Below are 22,217 nucleotides of genomic sequence, written 5' to 3' on the forward strand. Positions count from 1 at the left end.
AAGGATTTGTTGCCAAGCATCAGCCTACAATGGCAAATTCATGAGCAGAAAGCGTTCTGAAAATCTGATTCCACGTGTGGTAGGTGCGCACAAAACATCCTTAGTGGAGTGTCCTTAAGCACAAAGCAGCTGTAAATCCCAGTCATATGCAGAGGTACATGCTTTCTGTGTCTCCTTGAACCATCGTCTCCCGCAGGAGGAAGAGAAATTACCTCTTGAGAGAGAAAGGGAATTCAAAACATCAACCTTGCTTTTCATTCCATCCTTTCCTTTGTTATAAATATCAGAAATGGTTCATGGCAACATGGAATCCAAAACCCACTGCCAACTAAAAGGACACGCAAGTCCATCTCACATTTGGCAAAACGTGAATTGGTGATCCCCAAGACTTTGATCAATTTTGTAGAAAATTCTGGATCGTAGTTTTAAAGTATGCAACCCCTGCATTTCCTTTAAAAATATATTTCTGTGATTTAATCTCTTCCTACCTATTAGGCTGCAGATATTTTTCATAAACTCACTTGTTCATAGAACTCGTTGACGATCCCTTCTGTCCACTGCAGATGTAGCTCCTTATTCTTCAAAGGTCCATTGACATCAGCTAGCTTGATGCACATCTGGCACACCAGCAATCGGTCATTCTCATTGGTCCAGTCAATGCCAGATACTCCTTCATCACCAACCTGAGAAGAAAGGTGGGCAAAACCCCCCCCCCAAAAAAAAAACATGTTGCTTATTGTGTAAGATAATCCAGAAAGAGTTAACCAATCAAGCAAGGTTAGGTAAAACAAAACAAAACAAAACACAACAAAAAAAAACGGTTATTTACCTTTGCATTAAATTCAGCGAGGAAGTCAAAGTGCTTTTTGAGGTCAGTAGCCAGGATTGCTTCAATGACAAGAAAGCGGAACCGCTTGAACTCCACGTGTTCAAGATTCACCAGGAAGTTGAACTCTGGTCGAGACATGAAGAGGTTCCACGCTGCAGCCGCATGATGGTTTTCCAGCACCGACCTGTCGTTGTACAGAAGAGCCTGCAGCAAAGGAAGGGAGAAAAACACACAACTTGACACAGTGTTCAATAATTCACAGGGGTTCATTACATTATTACAGTCTAATAAGAATGACTTGGGCTTAGCTGTTAAAACAACCCCGATTTATTTGACTGGTGAAGTGACTTCACAGAATTGTTCTGCTAGCTGATAGTTTGTATCTACATTCATGTTTGTTATAAAGTAATTAATTATGTAGGACTAAAAATACCAAAAATAATGGTAACTTCAGATGAAGAACAGATTGCATAAGCTTTTTTAATAAACAGACGGATGGACTGATGGATGGATGATGAACGAACACATGAATGGTTGAACGCAAGAATTGATGAATGGATAATAGAATCATGAGTGAAGAGATAAATAGACAAATTACAAATTTAAACTAATTATAGATTTTTCAGACTTTGTAACCTTAGAGATTTAAAAACAAATTGCTAAGAACAGTTGCTAGTCTTGGCCTTGAATAGTCATAATGTTTTCCAACTAATAAGCATCTTGCAGCTTGAGTTTTATCATACTCTTCTTTACATCCTTATTAGTGCGGTTAATCCTAGATTAATCTGCAACCTACAAAGACTAAACCTTTGCCAGTGTCGATCCCTCTCTCTCTGCCAGGATGGTACGTTCATGTACCTGTGGTGCGCTTGTGGCAACCAGAAAGGCGTTTGTTCTTCCAGGGTGGTCATAGTCATGCATGGCGGCAGCTACATAGAGGGCCATGAGCTCCAGGGCTGGAATTAGACCAGACAGGGAGCTGTAGCCGTCTTCCGACACAGAGCTCATCTTGGACACCAGGAAGCCCGGTGCTCTAGGCGTAATGTTGTTCACCGAGTCTGAACACAGGAAGAAACACAAAATCAAAAAACTCCTCTCTCCTCTTTGTTTTACCTGCAGCACTTTAATTGATAATCTGACACGTTCAGCCCGTCGTCTTTAGCAATTCTGATGGACTCAAGAGATACACTGACAATCCTGCCGAAACGAGAAGAAAATAAAATAAAAATAGCACTATTTTTGTTTGCTTTTACACTCTATCCAATGGGTTTGCTATGTCCAAGATTTACATTTCGATTAAAGAATTGAGCCTAAAGTCACTATAGACAGTGAGGAAACTGTATTTATTTCTACTTTGTCTCCTTGCATTATCAACATTATTGATTTTAATTTATGTAATTCTGACCAAGGATGCAAAGAGGACCTCAAAAATAAGTCACATCTAATTAGAGTTGAGTATGCATTGTGTTATCCAGATTCAGCTGTTTACCAATGGAAGTCCTGCTGGGACATTTTGAGGTAGTCGTCAATCTGATAGATATTATTAGATTTGACTGAGGATTTTTATATTTTACATTGATCTGCCTTTGCATCAGATTTTTAGAGTATTTTATTAACATCAAAAATAAACCACTGCTTTAAGAGATCTCAGTTTGAATTAGATGTTTCAACTAAATGTAACGAAGAGGGAAAACTCTAGAAGTGTATCCGTAGGAAATGACTACTTTTAGACACAGCGCACCAGTGTGAATCCCGTTCTCAGTGGGCAGGGTGGGCAGGCCCGGCACAGGCTGCGTGGTGAGGTACCACACGGCGTGCAGCACATCAGTCGCGTGGATCCGGTTGTGATCTGAAAGGAAAAGAACCAAAGCGCTAATTCAACGAATTCCTGCAGTAAAGCAACCATTTACAATCACATAACTTCAAGGCAACACGATGATTTATGTGACTGCATTAAATTAATGAGGAGGTTAAATAATAAAAAAAAAAATCCAATACTTATTTAGTTGGATTGTTTATAAAGTGACAGTAGAAGGTAGCTAAAATGAGGCCTAGAGGATTCAAGAACTTAGTAGAGAAATTTGTTCAAAATATAAAAAAAATTATAACACAAACAGAAAGAGTGGAAGCAGAGATTTAGAATAATCTGGACTGAAACAAAAAGGCTTGATTGACTGCGCTATTTTTAATGTATAATCAACATGAGAACAATAAGACAATCAGGACAAACGTGAATGCAGCGTGTGAAGAAAATTAACCAAAAGAATTCACAAAATGAGTTGATTGATTCATTAACTGATTTAAGAGACTTTATTAAATTACATGAAGTTTCACAGATGTTTTATTTAAATAGCCCAAGAGAGGCATCTGTGCCATTTGAGATTTTAGTGATGTACTGTAAATAAAACCCTAAGTGAGGACTTTTGATTTTGCATGGATAACACAATCACCTTATTCTGGTAAACTTCTATTTGTGCCCCATGTTTAATGGGATACATGCTGATGCCCTACTTTAAAATGAGTTCTCAGACCCTCCAGATGTACTTAAAGAAAGCTTTGAGGAAGAAAACATATTCAGAACTAACATGATTGTGACTTAGCAAAAATAACTTCATGGATTTTCGTCATAGGTTAAAAAAGCCTTGACTACAATGAGTAAAACCAAAGCCGATGTACAATTTTAATACTGTACATGTGTGATTGTATTATTATTCATCCCCATTGACCTAATTCAACAGAGGTCCAACCAATTGGTGATAGTAGTCTCATTATGAGCGCAGTGAGTGTGTCTCCAGCAATTATTGCATAGACACCTGCGTCTGAAAATTTCCATTTACTGAATAATATATTATTTTCATGCTGGCTGCCAATACAGCATGAAAACAAAAGAACACTACGAGGAAATCAAAGAAAAGGTTACAGAAAAGTATAAGTCAGGAGGTGGATACAAACGATCTCCAGTACACTGAGCATCCCTTGGGTTTCAATTAAATCCCTCAACAAGAAATGGAAGGAATATTGCCCCGTACTCACTAACTGAATGATCATGCAAGAAGGAGACGAGTGACAGAGGCCACCATGACAGCTCTGACTACACTGAAGGAGTTACCAGCTTCAGCAGCTGAGATGGAAGAGACTGCAGACAATAACTGTAGCCCAGCTTTTCACAATTTAAAGCTTTATGGGAGAGTGGAAATTAGAAAAGCACTGCTGATGAAAACTCATAACAAGGCTCAAATAGACTCCACGGTCAGGTAGAAGAAAGTTCTTCAGTTTTATGAGGCCAAAACGCAGCTGAGGACAAATTGCTTCCATCTGCAAGAGAACTACGGCTCCAGAGAACATTTATTTTCCAGCAAAAAAAAAAAAAAAAACAATTTGAAGAATCCCACTAAAGCTACTCAGAAATTGAGTAAAACTGCAGAGTCCAGATGTGCAAACCTGACTGAAAGCTATCCACACAGACACCATACTGGAACTGCAGCCAATGGTGCATCTACTAAACACTCAGATTTTCCTTTGACAAGGTTTTAGCTTGTAAATGTTCTTTGTGAGAAAAACACAAACATTTTTTTGTGAAAAAAAAAGCCACATTTTGTTCACTGATTTCCAAAAGCAGAAATGGGTAAACCGTCTCAGGGGCTGAGTAATTTACATTATTGCGAGCCATTTTATCTTCTACCAAACTAAAGTCAGTGCATTCAACATCTAAATATCTAAACTCCAATTAATACCTGCTCTGTTAACTCCTGCTGTTGGTTTTGTTTTACATGTTTTGATGGTTGTGAGAGTATATATTAACTGCTGAACTTTAAATGAATTAAAAAGATCCATCTGTGCTTAACTTCATGTCTGCAACCTATTTGCAGAGTTGCATTAAACACACAGACTGAATAGATCAGGTGAGGGAGTGTTATTACATGAGCAATGCATCCACCTTGTGGCTGCTAAATGTATTGCTGCACTTGAATTTTTTTTGTTTGCTTTTTTTTTAAGCTGTATTTGGACAGTCTACTCTACTCACAAGGTATATCCCGGTAGCCGTTCTCCAAGGCATGGAAGTAGTTCATAAACTCTTTAATGGGAATCTTGAAGGTCTCAAACAGGCCAGTGTCCTCAAAAAGCCGATAAGTGACCTGAGAAACAACAACATAAACACCACTGATAATCTGAATAAGCGTTTAAATTACTACCCTCAAATAATTTATTAACCTATCTAACACAGAATGTTGACCTGTAAGTCTTTTAACACTATTCACTAAAGTGTTAGGAAAGATATATTAAATTCATGTGCCTTGATGATCTAGTTTATTCATCAATTCATGGCACTTCTGATGTTTTATTGATCTGCAAAAGAGCTGGGAAGCAGCTTGAGTCCTCAGACAGGTCTGAATAAAAAAACAGAGATTATTCCACATAGAAATCATCTCTGTCAAACAGATATCTACAAATAAAAACGTAAAATTTAATGCAGGCACTAGTATTTGGCTCTCTTCTGTAAGTGATAACACTACAGTCCTGTACAACTAATTACCTTAATAATTGTCTACCTGTGTTTAATTCAGTCTCATTATATAGACAGCTGTTCTGGGAAGCCCTGTTAATGAGCAAACAGCAGGAATAAAGTATATTGGTTCTTACACTGTACTGAAGTGTAAGAGATACATTTCTTTTCTTTTCCTTTTCCAAAGCTGTTTTCTTAAAAATTTCAAGTGCAAACAGCTGCTGCTACCCACACTGGAAGCTAAATATAAACATCTCACCAGACTGCAAATTTAGTTCAAAGTAAATTCAAATCATGTTATTTAATGTATTGGCAATTTAGAACAATTTAACTGTGATGTACGTAATGCTTCTCCTCAGCAGAGGCAGGGTCAAAGTTGATGGGAAGATACTGTAGGTGAAGCTGAATACAGAGTGAGATTGCGTCGTGTTAAAAAGACAAATTGGGGAAGCCTTCACTACTTGCCCAAAGCTGGTGGAGAAATATCTCAAAAGATGCTTGGCTGTAATTGGACCGTTGAACACAAATGTGAACCATATTTTAGCATTTTTATTTCTAAAAACTTTTTAAAGTTTCTATCATTTTCCATCTAGTTAGCAATTGTGTTCCAACTTATATTAGTCCTCACACATCAAAAGATCCCAATAGTGAGTGAGTATTGCAGCTGAACTGAATGTGGACATTTCTATTACTTTGCAGCCTTTCGTTCGGTTACATTTATTCATCCTAAATATTGCCATGCATGCTGTTTGTACCTGGCTTAGGATGCAGCCTGTTTTGCCATCAGTCTTCTCCACAAGGCTGAAAATGGGGAAGTTCCAATTGTTGAGCTGACTCATCAGGGGTTCCAGACCCGGCATGACCGGACTCTCCGGGGCGGACGCTGACTTGTCCTGACAGGTGAATATAAAGCCAGACACAGCTCTGACTCTGTTCATCTTCGAGGGGCCTACACCGCCTTGTTATACTGTTAGACCCAGTAAAATCGTTTACCTCTGGGGATGGTAGGAGTGGGTGAAGAACAATGCACTCCAGCGGACACTCCCTACAGCCTTCCCTGACTTCGGGCGGCTTCTTGCCTCCTTCTCCTTCGTCGTCGTTTTGTGCAAAGTCGCTGCTGTCACTGTGGTTGGTCTCGTAAGTGCTGTCGTAGGTGCTGTCGTAATCTGAGGAAGCTACAATGCGCTCATCTGGAGAGGGGATGACACAGAATCAGAAATGTCCTGCTCTAAATCTTAGCTACCGTTTGTATTTTGACTGTTTCCGTGAGATGTTTCTTGGGCAGTACCTGGATGCGGTATTCTGTCTGGTTTACTGCCCGATTCTACTCCATTGATTAGTCGATTGTTGAACGGCCTGCCGCAGCTAAGTATGAAAACACAGAGATATAGCTGCTTACATTTTGTATTTAGCTTAGGAGAGCACAACTGCCTGGATTTTACCTGCCGCAGAGTGATGGAGGTCGCCAGTGAATGGTGGTGGAGCTTGGCGCACTCTGGCTGTGAGTTAAGGCTCTGTGATGGCTCTTGGGGGCAACAGACACAGGAACCTGCTCTGTCGGTGGCCTGGCCAGCTCAGGAAGCTGAACTGAAAACGTTTTTATCGTCGGACTGGAGATGGGCGTTCCCTGGACAGCAGGAGATGGACACGGAGAGCCCAGAGGTGATACGTTGGAGGGAGGGAAACCTGAAAGAAAAAAAAAAAGATTGTTTCCAGGTTAAATGGAGTCATTGAAAAGAAGAGCTCAAAGGGCCAGAATCGTCCACACCTGGTCTTCCCAGTGGTTTGCTGTAGAGGTGGTTGGAAGTGCCAGGGGCAGTGTAGGAGGCTGACATGGAGCGGCTCTTTGAGATGGTTATCATCAATGGGTTGTTCCAGGAGTCACCGCTTTGATAAGACAATTTAGTCAGATCCGGAAGTCAAAGTCAGTCATGTCTTGTTCAAAGTGGTGAGGCGATTACCTGTCCACAGTGTGTTTGATGCTGGCTGAGCGATCTCGCCGTACGGGGCCCGGCTCGATAGTGGGCAGCCCCGTGGCCGATGTGGTCGTGGTCCAGGTGGATGAAATTCTTCTCAGCAATCCGGGGGGCAGACTCCTTCTGAGACGCTGCAGGGCAAATAAACAGGGGCAAGTAAAAACATCTGCATCACACTCCTGCAACTATTTCACAGGAGAACAAACTTTAGTTTATTCTAGTGGGATTTTAAAGTAGAATTAAAATCATACAGGGTTTTTTTTTTTTTTTAATAAACATTCACTCTGACGAGTTTCCCCTGTCCCTCCACCTTGTTATGGTGCATGGCATCATAAACTCTTTGAGGAAGCAGTGCATTTTTTATTCAATTCTGGTGGCCCCTGGCAGAAAACTAAAAATGGATTTCAGGATTGTCAACAGGATAATAACTCAAAACATATGGCAAAATAAACACAAAAAACAATTCACCAAACAGAAACCAAACTTTGCTCCATGGCTATTCTAGCCCCCAGACTTAGTCCTAAAGAAATCCTCTGACGATGTTAAAGAGAAGAGAGTACTGGTCACTACCCAGGACTTTCTATAACCCAGATAGATTGTGCAAAGAGAAATGTTCAACCACCCCTCGCTCTGTATACTCCCACCTTGTGAAATGTTTAGAAACAGTATAAACCAGGTGAAAGCCCTATCTAAATGTAACACAAACAAAGAGACAGACCACAATGTTCTTGTTTAAGCATACTTTTGTCTCAGGTACGCAAACACAATCCGAGCAGAGGCAGAAGTATGAAGGAACCCCTGCAGTGCAAAGTGCTGTGATGAAAAGTTAATACAGGACTACGCAAGAAATGAAACATGATTTTTCCTAGATGGTTACGTGACTGACAAAACGTTAGAATTCTAGTTGCTCCCTTGTGTCAGCAAAACCAAAAGAATCAAGCTTAGACTTAAATAAGGAATAAATAAACTAAACCGAATCTACTAAAAATTGTTAAAATAGAACAAGTGAAGATTTTGGACTATCATATTTGTCTCTGGTATTTTAAATGAATTGTAGAATTGTAGACGAAAAAGAAAAAAAGAAAAACTTGCTTTTCCATAGCAGTAGATTGTGGTTATGGTGTTAAACCCTGAAACAAACATTACATTCAGCTTTCACCAATGCAGCGCTGTCATTTTGTGGATTTTGTGATTTTTGTCAGACCAAAGATATGCACATTTGACGTAGACAGCAGAAGAGGCTTGGATTTAGTGTCTTTTTGTTAAATGCACATTTCTTCACATGTGTAAGTCTTATTTGCAAAGCTCCAATGTAACACAAAAAGCTCACAGTTGTGTACATCTCTCTGTCTTCATGCAGCAGGTTTCCTTATGGTTCTCATTTCTAAAAGTGGAACAGGAAGCAAGGCTTAAGGGAGGTGACCCTGAGCTATTCCTATGGTAACACAGCTTTGGGCCTGAACTCCTAGAGGATGTCCCATGATGCATTCACTGTGTTAGTCTGTTTTAACAATTTCCCATCGCAAATATCAGGGGTCTACAGTTTTTCTTTTGCTTGTCTCTGATCTGATTTGTCAAACAACATGCAGAGGGTGAAGACCTGTTTCATGTTGCATCTAATTCTGTTTTGTCACCTTTTTATTATTTAAACTGAATTCTACCTCTCAAAATTTGCCCATGAAAACTATAGTTGTGAATTGTTGTCAGTATACTAGTAACCTGAGCCACAATTTAAGTTCATAAATCTACTTCTCACCCACCAACTACGTGTCTTTTTTTTAAATTATTTTGCAAATTCTCTGCTGCAAAATAGGTCAATCTCAATCTAGAGTCCCTGTTAATATCTATTTTAAAGTCTTGCCACATATTCTATGTTGGATTTAGGTTTCGACTTTGACTGGGCCATTTTAACATATAATTATGTTTTTAACCGATCTGTCCCTTTGGTATAAACATAAACTTTCCTATATGAAGAAAAGAAAGAATGAAAACATACATCCAAAGTATTGGGACTATTTTTGAGTTATTTTCACAGGGTAATAAAGTCGTCTGACAATTTTGATTGTGTCTTTTTCACTTTGGCAGCCTGCATGATTAACTAAGGGTCGCTACCATATGCAGTCCCATCTCCATCTTACATAAACGATGTTCAGCCAGTTTCTCTACCAAAGAGTGAAGGATGTAGAAACACATTTTCACTGAAGCTCTTGAAATGTGTATCTATGCAGTTTTAAATTGACATTTGTTGTCACTATGACTGTATACAAAACAGACCAGGGTGTATTTGTTAATTTATTGTGATGGGACGCAATATTCATTGTGAGGGAATGCAAAAGAAAAAAAAAAGTCCCCTACATAGATAGAATGTAAGAAAATAAAATAAAAACTAAAGTTGTGTGAATGGTTTTGTCAAGCCTCTGTACATTTATATACGAGAAAATCTCCTCAAAAATCACTTGTTAGCCTCAAGTTACCTTGTTTTTTTGTGAGAAAGACGACCAGATTCTCAAATCCCCTCCCCTGATCATTGAGATTCAGTACATGTACTAAACATTTCAGTGCACTCAAGCAGGTTTAAAGCAGCTACTCACTTTCCAGGTATCCTGTACTACATCACACGCTTTATTTAGTTTTCTTTCTGCCTCGAACACCTGCTTACAGTTTGAAGCGCCGGCCTTGTCAAACATTATTAAGCCATCCAGAGGCTTTTGGGTCATTAGAACCACATTAACAGTGCAATGAAGAGAAGTTTGAGTGTAATGAATGCAGGGACGGGGTACACCTGGACCAAACCCAAAGTGCCAAAGATTCTATCCTCAGGTTTTTATGTCTACATGCCAGAACCTGAACATGACACAACACAGACATTCTTTTGTTGTTGTCGTATTTTGGTTGAGGCATCGCATGTTTGGACAATTACTCCGTCTGGTTTTGAATGCTGTGCAAATGGAAGGGTTTTTGCTTTTACTTTTATACTTTTGGAGAGTTGTTATGACTGGTAACTGGCAGTAACATACAGTTTTTACAAAAGGGAGAAGCTGATTAGAAACTCAAACGGTCAAATAATACCTCAACTATGACCCCAAATCCCAGAAGAGTTGAAAAGGAGGCTCTGTGGATGCAGGAAGTTCAAATAATCTCTTCCACCAATCATAATGGGCAAAGTTCATCTCCCTGGCAACAACATCTCTTTGCCTGGCTTGCCAGAGATTTAAGGAGGAGCAAATTAGGTGGATTGGCAGTGTTCAATTGAACTGAATTAAATTGTGGAGTTGCCACTTCACAAATTTAGTCTCATCACTAAGGTAAACATGCTAATCAAATCACATAAACTCAAGGCATGCATATGGGCTTGCAGATAACATCTCTCACTGTAGTTATCTGATGCAGTTTGTTATGATATAAACAAAGTCAATAATAGCTGGTGATTTATTACTTACCAACTAGCAGAAAGTCAACAAACAGTAGAAAAGTCTAGAAAATAATAAATTAGCTGGAACAACAAATGATGTTCAAATAATAAAATGGACAGGAGCAGGCGAGGGGATGACAGATAAACAAACAAATGGATGAAAACAAGCTTAATGATGTGTGACAGGTAACTTGCTGCTCTCTAGAGTAACAAAATAAAACCACCTGAAACTCAGATTATTCAACAGATATGTGCACTGAGGATTTATTTGAAGGTTTCTCACCAGGGATGCATTTATTCTTGTTTATCCTTTTATTTTTTCTTTTGTTACCACAACAGGATAATTCTCATCTGATTGCCAATCAGAACTGCATGCTGGCAATTCTGATTTCCAACCAGCTACAAAAATATTTTTTTATAGATATATGTTTCAGCAGCTCACCATAAAACAACATGGGGTACATGCTGCTATGACAGAGCGAAAATTAAGAGAGGAAAGTCAGCTATTTTTACTTAGAATAACAAAAGATTAGTTTTCAAATTATGACGCCTAAGCCCAACACCTGACTTAGAATATTAATTGGATATTGGTACTTTGACTAGACTGCTGACAATATGTCATTCCTGTTTTACACAAACCTAATATTGGTTCCAAAATCAAACATTTTCTGTATTTTTTTGGGGGGGGGTTCAGAAAAATCACTAATTTTAAACTGTGAAATCTTAAGAAGTCAAATATTAACCTTTGGGATGGCCAATCTCTCGGGTCTTTCCGGCCCATCCTCTGAGTCGGAGCAGGCGTGGGGGTCTGTGGGGATGTGGGGCCGATGGAGTGGCTGGATGTTGATCTGGGTGCTGAGGAGGTTGCTGACAGCATTCAGAGAGCTGCAGGTGTTCGGAGGCAGGGAGGGGTCGGCCAGCAGGTCTGAGATCATGCCGTGGGCTTCTCCCATCACTGCGATGTCCACCACTACGCTGGTGCCCAAGGACTGGAAGGAAGAGGGAAAAACAAGTTGTTTGATGCTTATTTAGGTATTAAAAGTCAATGAGTTTATCTGCAAACTCTGAATCAGAGCGTCTGTGTGTGTTTGTCTTCAACCAGTCCAACAAGCACAGCTGTATCTTGCTTATTGTGTAATTATATGGTAGCAGTAGGTTAGTGAAGAACAAATAAAGAAAGCATCAGCAGATCCAGTACCTTCATGGAAATAACTATATGTCCAAACCCCTCAACAGCGGCCCCACCCTGTAATTGCTGTTATAGACATTTCTTGTCTTTGTAAACTATTCCCGCTTTAGTCTGTGCTAATCAGCTATTTTTTGTTTTAGCTTTTACGTCCTCACATCGTATAATATCTTATAATAATGAAGATAAGTTTCAGCAGAAATTCACTGGTTACTGTTTCTGGACATGGTAATGGTAGGGCATTGTTTCTCCTCATGTAGTTGGTCAACAACAACAACAAAAAACAGTTATATATAAGTATAATTATTTTAATTCTTTTCACTTGCAAATATGCTTATCTTTGATTCATTTGCAGAGACGTGGGAGGACGGACGTAAAAAGTGCTGCAACAATTCTAAGTAATGTTTGCCAATAAAATTTTCACTTTGCATGAAAGGTCAATTTGCCCCGTCTTATTCTGATTCTACATGTCTGCACTTTCACATCAACAGTAGCAAAATGACATTTGAGAATTTCATAGATCTCTTTCAGTTTCTTGATCTTCTGTGGGCTTTTAGACTCTTTCTTGTACAGTAGGATGGTAATTCCTTTGAGGCTGCTTTGTATCACTCACCAGACTCATAATCAGCTACATGACATTTATTACATCGTAAAAAAAATAAAAAAAATAAGGTAAAATTCGGTAACCACAGCTGCTACAATTTTACCAGAAATTAGAGATTAACTCATTTATAACTGTGCAGAAGGCAGAGGAACTAGATTTATTTGTCCCATAAACTCTCACTATGTTACAATATATATATATATATATATATATATATATATATATATATATATATATATATATATATATATATATATATATATATATATATATATTCAGTTACATACCCCAGCTTTAACTGTGCCCTGCATGTTTTATGTGTGTTTTATGTGGGACACACATAAATGGCTTAGCACAGCTTCAGCAGAAATTCACTGGTCAAACGGCTTAGCATGTCATGAAGTTCTGCGGTAGTTTGCTAATGATCAGTTTATTTGATTCAGATGTTGTTGAACCAGGGAAACATCTAAAACAGGACGTGAGGCATATTTTAGGCTTCATGTCATGGCCAGTGGTGTCCAAAGACTCGAGGTGTGGTGTCCAATTCTTAAATTGTCAACTAATAAATTTGTCTTTGCTTAAAGGAAAAGGACAAGCTAGTGTTTTGCAGAACACACACAGTGTGACGTCGCCTCTGCTCCCCAAAACGTAATTGAGGTATCCTGAGCGTGAACTCCACACCTCTGTCCCCCTCTGGTGTTAAAGCAGAGTGTGGAAATCAAAGAGAATCTCAAAAGTGAATGTAGAAAAAGACAAAAAAGTTGGGCACATCAGCAAATAGAAGTCATAAAGATAACAAAAGCTTTAAATCAGTGTTTCTCAATTCTGGTCCGCTGCTCTTTTACATGCATCTCTGTTCCTGAATACCTGCTTCAAATGATTGAATGACCTCCTATACGTGGCATCAAGTGCTAAAGAATCCTGTTAGTCACCCACTTATTCAAGTCAGGCATGTGGCAGAGGGGAAAAACACCTAAACCATTCAGGGCAGTGGTGCCTGAGGACCAGAAGTGAGAAAGACTGCCTTAGATTCATCAGTGATGAATAAATCTGAGGTAGCCTTTAGTTCAAGGTCATGTGCATCAGCTGTATTTTTCTGAAGGCATATTTTTATTTGTATAATAATTGTGTTTACTTATAGTGGTGTCTTCTAATCGGACTATGTGTTGCGAACATAAAAAGTTTTGTTTTAGATTGATGAAATGGGATATGAAATGTCCATTAAGATCCTCTTTAAATTGGACAATTTTCAAAGTTTCCGTCTTCTGAAAGAGTGACTGTTAGATTTGGTAGCTATACATATAACTAGCTTATTAAGCACTCTCAGTTATTACTCACTTATTACATTTTTTATGATGCAATGGCTTCTACATTAATTCACATTAAATTTGGTTTCTGCCAACTATTACATGCAAGGAAAACAAAGTGAAAACAGAAAACAGAATCTCACTAAACTGGAGATTAGAAATCAATTACAAAACTTTGATTGGTACACCTCGACAGGAACTGTTGATATTTCTTTAAAAAAAAAAAAAACAATTAAAAACAAAAGCTTTAATTAATTAATGAAAATGTTCACTTATTTATCTCGGCTAAAAAGGGCATCGCGCCAAGCTTATGAAACTCAGAAATCAAAGCCTGTTTTCCCCTCTCCACTTCTGCTCTCTTCCTGTATCTCTCCACAGCTTTTGAAGCGAATGCGCTCACATGATCAGTACATCCATAAGCCTCCGATCGCCCATCTGTCTGCCTCCCTGAGGCTACGAGGCTCAGCGGCTGGCAACGGTCTCTGCTCTTCTCACTTGCTTTGTATGAGCTCCAAACTTCTCCACTGCCTTTGTGATGTCAGTTGTGATTTTTTATATATTTTTTTTCCTCTCAAAGTGCAAGTTGGGTACCTCCTCTCACGTCCCCGTAAAGCATAAAAATTGCGCGAAGAGGAGCAAAAGGGAGACACAAAAAGGATTAAAGAACCAGAACCGCCCAAAGTTTCTCCACACAAGACGAGACATCATTCTCCAAGTTACCTTCCACATGCAGGCTGCGCTCGCTTTTCGAAACTATAATCTGATGCTGGAACTATGTCGTTTCTTATTAAAGCGTGGGTCTTTGTGCGCGCGCGCACACGCAGTGCATGTGTCACCTCAACCCGAACAAAATCCATTAGACCACTCCAGAGCTTTATGACATCCTGCTATTGTGACATTCACCTATTACCTGGCAGTAATGGACTCTGTGCAGCTAATGTCATAGAGGAAGTGGGATACTAGGACGAATTTATGTGTGTCTATAGACACCCGCCCACTCGCGCTCAAAGATTTGGGTGTTGCCGCTGTTTTACGACACTTTTCCTGCCGTTCTCGGATGTTACGCTACCCCGTTTTTAACATCTAAATCAGCCTGTAGTAGCGGTGTGTCCCATTTTGTCAGTGCTTTCAGAACAACATGCAGCCGACTGAGAGCCGCTGAGCGCTGCTCTGGTAGTCACAGTGGAGAGAGAAGACGAGGGAGAAGGTTATTGATTCCTCCCAGCATAAAGACCCACAGGATACAGCAGGGGGAGTGATGGTCAGTGAGTGAATCAACAGTGGGAGCTGTGTGTGCGTTTGTGTGTTTGCGTGCACGCACAGGCATGAATGTACCAGGGGTGCCTCTTGGGATCAGCCCTGTCAGGCTTTCAGGGTAATACAGCGCATGCTGCAGGCAGAAAGATGGGTCATAATCCCACAACAAAAGGCGGTGCACTGTAACAGAAGACAATATCAAACCCTGGCCTCTGATGTGCATAGATAAAGGAAATAAGATTTGTGCATATCAGGCTACTAAGAATAGAACAGCTGATTTGGATCTCTTGTCAAGCTACAGCAACAACATCAAGAGGTACATCAGAGATGATTTACAGTGGAGTCAGTGTTTCCTTGTCAAACTGGTACAGAGAGTCTCAAAAGGTAATAAAAAAAGAAGTATATACTTTGAATAAAAATCTACAATCTATCATCTATTTTAGATTATATTTATTTATTTTTTTAAATGGAACATTAAAGGTTATCAATCTTCTCAATAATCACTGAAAAAAATCTGTCAAATCCCTCACTCAAACCCCTCTTACAATCACTGCTTTGTACATGTTTCAACTGGTATTTTCATAGCTTATTTTTTGGAGATGGGCTCCAAGTATTTAAGGCTGGAAAGCCTCCCTGCAGTCATCCTCATATTTAGGTCTGTCCATGGATTCTCTATCTGATTCGAGAAAGGTCTCTGACTGGGCCACTCCAAAAGGTTAAAATCACTTCCAGTTAAAAGAAATATGTCAGTAAAATTAAACCTAAACATCTCATTGTTCTCTTGACAACAGCCCATAAATTATCTGAGGTTCAAGTCAGGGGAGACGGCTGGCCAGTGAAGGACAGGAACGCCACGGTCACCGAAGCAGTTTTTAGTACCTATGGCTGTGTGGGCAGGAACCATAATCAGCTTCTCCATACAGTTTATCAGCAGAGGGAAGCATGAAGTACGCTAAGATTTTCTGGTAGTTGACTGCATTGATTGTTGACAGTGGAGCAACACCAGCAGATGGCACAGCACCCCAAACCATCACTGACTGTGGAAACTTCACACGGGACTGAAAAGCAATGTGGATTCTGTGCCGCCCCACTCTTCCTCCACACCCTCGGACCTTGATTTCCAAATGAAATGAAGAATTTACTTTCATTTGAAACCAGGACTCTGGACCACTGCACAACAGTCCAGCTTCTTTTGTCCTTAGCTCAGGTTAAGACGCCTCTGACATGGTCAAGGACCAGTTTTTGACCGCAATGGCAGTGTTTGATTTTGAACCAGATGTGTACAACTTCAGTCCAGATCTAATTGAAAAAGAAAAAAAAATCTCCTTAGTTTAGCACCAAGTGTAAGCAGATGCTAACTTTAGCATTGCTAGCAGAAAACATTTAGCTAGCCATTGTTGCCACTTACAAACTCTTGTCTTGTCCGTCACTCTATCGCTGACTAATTTTTCTAAATTAGATAAATGATTTTAAAGTGGCAGAGATTATTGTTATTCTTTTATATTTAGCAGATTACAGGTCGAGAACTAATTCACATCCTACTTCAAAATAAAACATCAAATACTTAGTTCTTGGTATCACTTTGACAAAAATATGTTGCTTTATCCCAAGACACTAAGCATTTAAAATGTTTCTTAGAATGACAAAATGCCTTGTATAGGTGTTTCTGTATGATCCGCCACTGAACTGAACTATTAACTGCAGTGAGTCCTTCCTGAGACTCTTAAAAAAAATCCCAACTTTTATTCAGGATTAGCATAATTCAATTCCCAACAATCTGTAAAAGCCATTCAGTGGTGGAGATAAAACAATCGCACCTCACTGTGATATGAAGCCCTGTTTCTGCAGATGTTTCTATGCACCTGACTATGTGCAGTGAGTGCAATGCTACTTTTTCAGAAACACGTTATGAGTACATTGACTGAATTTTTGAATGCGTTTTCGCTTTTTGAGCCAAAAACTGCATTCTTCCCTTCTAAGGCAACAGTCGACAAACCAATGTATGTTTACTGTGGTGCTAAGATGCTAACGAGTTATCTGTGTGCCTGTTAACATTTAACGTGGTGCGGCCTTTGGAGCGGTACGCTTTGCTTGTTCAATGCACATTGCAGTTGAAGGTTGTAAGTAGATCTCCACTAGAAGAACGTCTCAACATTTTGTTACTCTGTATTTATGTAGAGAGTAACAAAACCTTTAAAACCAAAACTTTAACAAGTGAGGCTGGAGGAGAGTCCAGGTTCATCTTGAGTTCAAACTGACTAAGACAGTCAGAAAGGTGGAAAAAAACAACTAAACGTTTTGGTAGAGAACTGTAGCAAATTGTAGTACGTTCCTAGTGAGTTTAAAGATTGATATATTTAAGATGTTTTACAACTCTTCACCAGGGGTACAAATTGCAGAGACATTGCACATGCTTGGCGTTTGACAATTTTAAGAGAACTTGTTCCAGAATATAAAATAAAAACATGCAAATAGATGCAAATAATTTTTTTAGAGAAATTTCGCCTACTTCAGGGTGAAACTCGCAGTTCAACTTTAGGGAAAATTGAACTATTAATGTGATATTTCAGATAAAATTAATCCAGATTAGAAATTATTAAATAATAGGATAGGAGCAAGAAAAAGTAACCGTTCTCCATTATAAAACAGTTCTAAATAATGACGACAAAGACGATCTCTCATTTCCTTCTACAGCTTTTTTTTCTTTTTTCTTTTTTGCACTTTCTACTTCCTCCATCCCAGATTTCCCTCTCGACCTCAGCTCTCTCCAGAGAGGCAGTTAGGAAGTATGTAGGCAGATCAGGCAGAAAGGCAGATGGGAGTGAAGCAGAGAAAGAGAGATAAAGAGAAAAGTAGTGACAGCCATGGCCAGTCAAGTGAAAAGGAGAGCAACTCAACTCCAGCTCACCAGCTGAGCTCCTCCACAGTCGAATATTGCAGTCTAGTCGCTGTAAATGTAAAACTGCAGTGGATAGCATTGCTCATTTGTAGAAAGGCTTGGAACTCAGGTCCTTGAGACGACTCCTCAACAAATACATCTATTGATTTATTATTAAGAATCCCACAGTATATAGAGACACGGCTCTCTTGAGATTCTTCTCTATGTCAGGCTGAAATAATTGATATCCTACATTATAAAATAATTTTTATCTTAGATTCTAAATAAATCTAACTCTGATTCACAATGAGTAAATCTGTTGTCACGTCAATACACATTGTTTATTTAAGTCTGAGTACAGATTAATACGGCATGCTAACCAATGTGTTGGAAAGAGATACCATGCGTATTTTGAGGCAGTTAACACACACACACGCGCGCGCACGTGCCCTCATTAGACAAACTTCTTAACAAATAGACGACCACACACCCAAGAACAATAGTGGCACTGATTCCCTCAGCACTGTCATCACTAGTTTCTCACAGGCGTAATTGACCTAAAAACTACAAGCTTAATTTAGACTCAGCTTCAAGTCGTCCCATTTAAACCATCTCTTCCTCACTGATTAGATAGTTTTCTACACACACTCCTTATAGACACACACACACACACACACGCACACACACACGCACACACGTATACACACTAAGTGAAACCGATCCCAAAAAGCAGCTAACAGCGAGGTTGAAAAAGAAAAACCCCATACTGAACCTGTTTGGAGAGGTGGGCATTGTCCTGATGTCGCCCCAACGTACTGGCTGAGTGCCTCCGCTGCATCATTTGTGTCTGAGCTGCCCAGCCGTGAAGCTGAAACCGATTCCTTTGGATATACACACGACTAGGCTGCTGGCTAACTCATTAAGAAAAACATTTTTTTTTAAAAATCAAAAACCAAAGCCGCAAGCTTTTAGCCCAAGCACTTCCTTGCCTTCTCCAGCTCTCCACTGACTTTCTCCTCTCTTCTCCTCTCTGACTCTTCACAAACCTCCCTCCATCCTCTCACCCGCCCCACCACTCCCATCTGCCAATTACAAGGGATCAACGATGAGGAGACCTGCAGCACTTGGAAGTCTCTTGCTCTGAAAACTACCTGGTTGCCAGGTTACAACGGGACAAGGACAAAGATCAAAATGTTCATGGACCATAAAATAGTTGTTTGGGGCTCAGTTGACCACTGTTACACTACCCCTGCTACTTGTCGAGTGCATCGCCGGCTGATGCTTGACAACCAAGCTGATGCTTGACAACCAAGCAGAGACCGAGATGTGCTATTGGAAAAGTCCTTTCTGCATCAGGAAATTGAAAAAAGTCATTGATTCACAACAAACAGTCCATGTGATTTGCAGCAATTCCTTTCATTAAAGCTACAGCTGCATGATGACCATTGGAAGAAAACTTGCTTTATTTGAACAGGTTTGATTAATTTTGTTGTTTTTGTTTTGTAATCTGAAAAGCTTGATTTAAAATGCCAAATGACTAATCTTAAGAAATGCTACGAGTGACGTCCAGCCCAGGGATCTGCAACCTGTGACTCCGGAGCCACAGCTGGTTCTTTGGTCCTTTCCATGACGACTCTTAGAAACTTAAACCAAAAATTATAAAATCAACTTTTAAAAATAGCTAAAATAACAAATCATTATAGCTATTTTTTTGTTTGTTTGTGAAATAATTACATTTAAATTCCACAACACAATGTCACTAAAAGTACCAGTCATTTTTATTTAGATTATTTTTTTTTTTATTTTGTTTTAGCTTTACTAGGCTGGAAACTATGTGCAAATATCAACATCCCATATAAGAAAATGTAGCCAGCATCGTTTTGAAAAGATACTCATTCATACTCCTGACAAGCATGAATGTCATTTTCATCAGGAGGAATTTGATTATTGGTCTTGATAAAAAGTAATTATACTTCGGGGCCTGACTGGATTTTATGTTACAGTATCAAGTCATGGTTTTCCTGACTTTCCCTTTTTTGCTCCACTGAGTTGGGATGGGCTTGTAGTTTTCCAGCATTTAAATTATATTTGGCAGATGATCAATCATGAAGGATACATTGAAAACCAGATCTTCATCTCCCTCCAGATTCTGAACCACACTGAGTGTAAAATCGGTTTTGTCATTTTCGCTGTCCCTCGCTCACGACACTCCTCCTCCGTCAACCCATCTATTTATAAAACAAGAGCAGCCACTACTGACGGAAACAAAGAAAAGGACACATCACCCATAATGCTTGAAGGCTGATCTACATACATCTCCGCTGACTCCTCACCCACTACAACCCTGATCTGTAAGATCGCTTTACAAATATTTTTGTTTTCAAAGAAAAGAATGCAATTTAATTTGATAAGCTCAATTTAACTTTGAGAACTGTGTTAGACAAATACATTGAGCTGCAGAAATATTTCTCCAAAAAATACAAGAGAGGTAATTTCAACATATAGACAGAGATAGCTGCCGTTTCCTCAAACGTGAATGCTTAAGTCAAATTGACACCTAAATACAGAACACACATCATGCAGTGTGACAGCAGTACTGTAAAGTGCACACTCCTGACCTACATTTCATGTTGCTAACAGCTACTGTAGTGACAAACATTTTCTGCAAATCAAACAAAATGAGATAAAAAGCAAAATCAATTGTTTTTAATCCATATTAGAAGATACAAATACGAAGGGTAATGAAATCCAGATCAGAAGGAACAGTTCAGATTCAAGTGGTTTTCTGGGTGATTATGCTGACAAATCTTTTTTTGATTCTCAGGTTATTCCACAGTTGTGAAGCTGTTGTGTCTCCCGCCCTGAGGTCTGGTTGCATCAGATGTTGTGCAGATCTGAGAGCACAAACTGGAGGGTGACGAGTGAGGTTGATAACAACCGATGGAGCAAAGAAAACTCAGCGAATCGCATATCTGCAATCAAATTGTCAAATGGGAGCTGAAAGCACAAGAAAACAGAGCTGTCTATATTTGGTTCGGTACTATATTGTGGTCTGCTGTATTCAAAGGAGCATTTCCACCACCAGTTGGTTGGACTCTCACTGGGCAGTAAGGGTTAAACGCCTAATGTGGCGCCATACGAGTGCGGTGACAACGTGACGCACCAGTAAGTCTTGGGCTTGTCGCAAGTGATGAAGTTTTGCTCTCCCTGAATCATCGGACTGTGTTGTGTGACGCATGTAGTTCCACACAAACTGTACCGTTGTCCTGTAGACCTACAATACAGGTCGGCTGTATGTGCCACTTTTACGATGGAAACAGTCAAAATAGCGTACCGAAAAACAATGACCTGTACCGTACCGCCCAGTGGAAACGAGACAGAAGTTGGGCCGGTTTGCATGAAAAGAGCTTAAAATGAGGATTAATTGGTGACACGGTTTTGTTCTAAATCAGAAGAGAATTACTTCAGAGTGGAAATTTGTTTCCCAAGCTTCCGAAACGTAGCCCGGCGTTTTATTCACTGATCCATCCATGCTCTTACAATCTACAGGAAATGTCACATTTGTCTCTGGAAAAACTCTGGAAGTTACTCAGATTTCTTATGATTTCATATCTGTAAATGAGAAGCATCGAATTGGATAAGAATGTGGTTGCCTGAGTGTTTGCCTTGTTATTTAACGACAGTAAGTTAAGAGCTCACGTTTTTAGAAACTGGTTCGGTCTCTAAAAATAACACCTACTAACACGATTTTAGCTGCAGTTTGTCACATAGTGAGCTTCAGTGACTTAGGTTATTATTTCAGAGCTCTTACAGTTCACCTTTGTACATACCATGTTCGAGTACAGAGGAAGGGTTTGAAACCACATCTAAAAGCCAAGCACTGAAAATAGTCTCCACAATTAGTTCCTCAAGTTTTCCAAAGGTTTTTAAAATGAATCATCAAGGCAGAAAAGTAGACCCTCCACCACTGGACTGGTGGTTGCAGAGGGATGAGCTATGTAGTAATTAGGGTGATATTGACAAGCAGAATGTGTGAGCAGTTTTATTTTGAAGAACCAGGAAGTGACTGTCCAGTCCAGCGGTATGTTTTTGTGTTAGTCAAAGTTGGTAGTCCAAGTTAAAACCGAGGGAATGACCCGGCAGTGGCATTGTTATCCAGTGAAGATGACTTTGCATCTTGAATGGCAGATGAGATAATCTTTCTAATTCAGCGGATCTGTGTTTAATGTTAATGCCCAGGGACTGGAGCAAGGTTGTTTGGAAG

The 22,217-nt window shown here is 39.5% G+C and overlaps 1 protein-coding gene across 1 annotated transcript in view; it reads right to left on the bottom strand.

The window, feature by feature from the left end:
• The window catches only part of LOC106927792 (cGMP-inhibited 3',5'-cyclic phosphodiesterase 3A-like), a 62,965-nt gene that overhangs the window by 12,464 nt on the left and 28,284 nt on the right, over positions 1-22,217 (bottom strand). The window contains exons 2-14 of the mRNA XM_088012129.1: positions 13,131-13,204; positions 11,465-11,744; positions 7,295-7,440; positions 7,102-7,220; positions 6,776-7,019; positions 6,622-6,698; positions 6,327-6,523; positions 6,089-6,226; positions 4,854-4,965; positions 2,571-2,678; positions 1,688-1,887; positions 830-1,033; positions 522-683 (exon numbers count right to left, since the gene is read on the bottom strand). Of these exons, the coding sequence (XP_087868255.1) occupies positions 522-683; positions 830-1,033; positions 1,688-1,887; positions 2,571-2,678; positions 4,854-4,965; positions 6,089-6,226; positions 6,327-6,523; positions 6,622-6,698; positions 6,776-7,019; positions 7,102-7,220; positions 7,295-7,440; positions 11,465-11,744; positions 13,131-13,204 (2,061 nt within the window). The remainder of the gene's footprint in view (positions 1-521; positions 684-829; positions 1,034-1,687; positions 1,888-2,570; positions 2,679-4,853; positions 4,966-6,088; positions 6,227-6,326; positions 6,524-6,621; positions 6,699-6,775; positions 7,020-7,101; positions 7,221-7,294; positions 7,441-11,464; positions 11,745-13,130; positions 13,205-22,217) is intronic.

The sequence above is a fragment of the Poecilia mexicana genome, unplaced genomic scaffold (assembly GCF_051168715.1).
Source record: "Poecilia mexicana isolate PSO_F unplaced genomic scaffold, ASM5116871v1 scaffold_13, whole genome shotgun sequence".
NCBI lineage: Eukaryota > Metazoa > Chordata > Actinopteri > Cyprinodontiformes > Poeciliidae > Poecilia > Poecilia mexicana.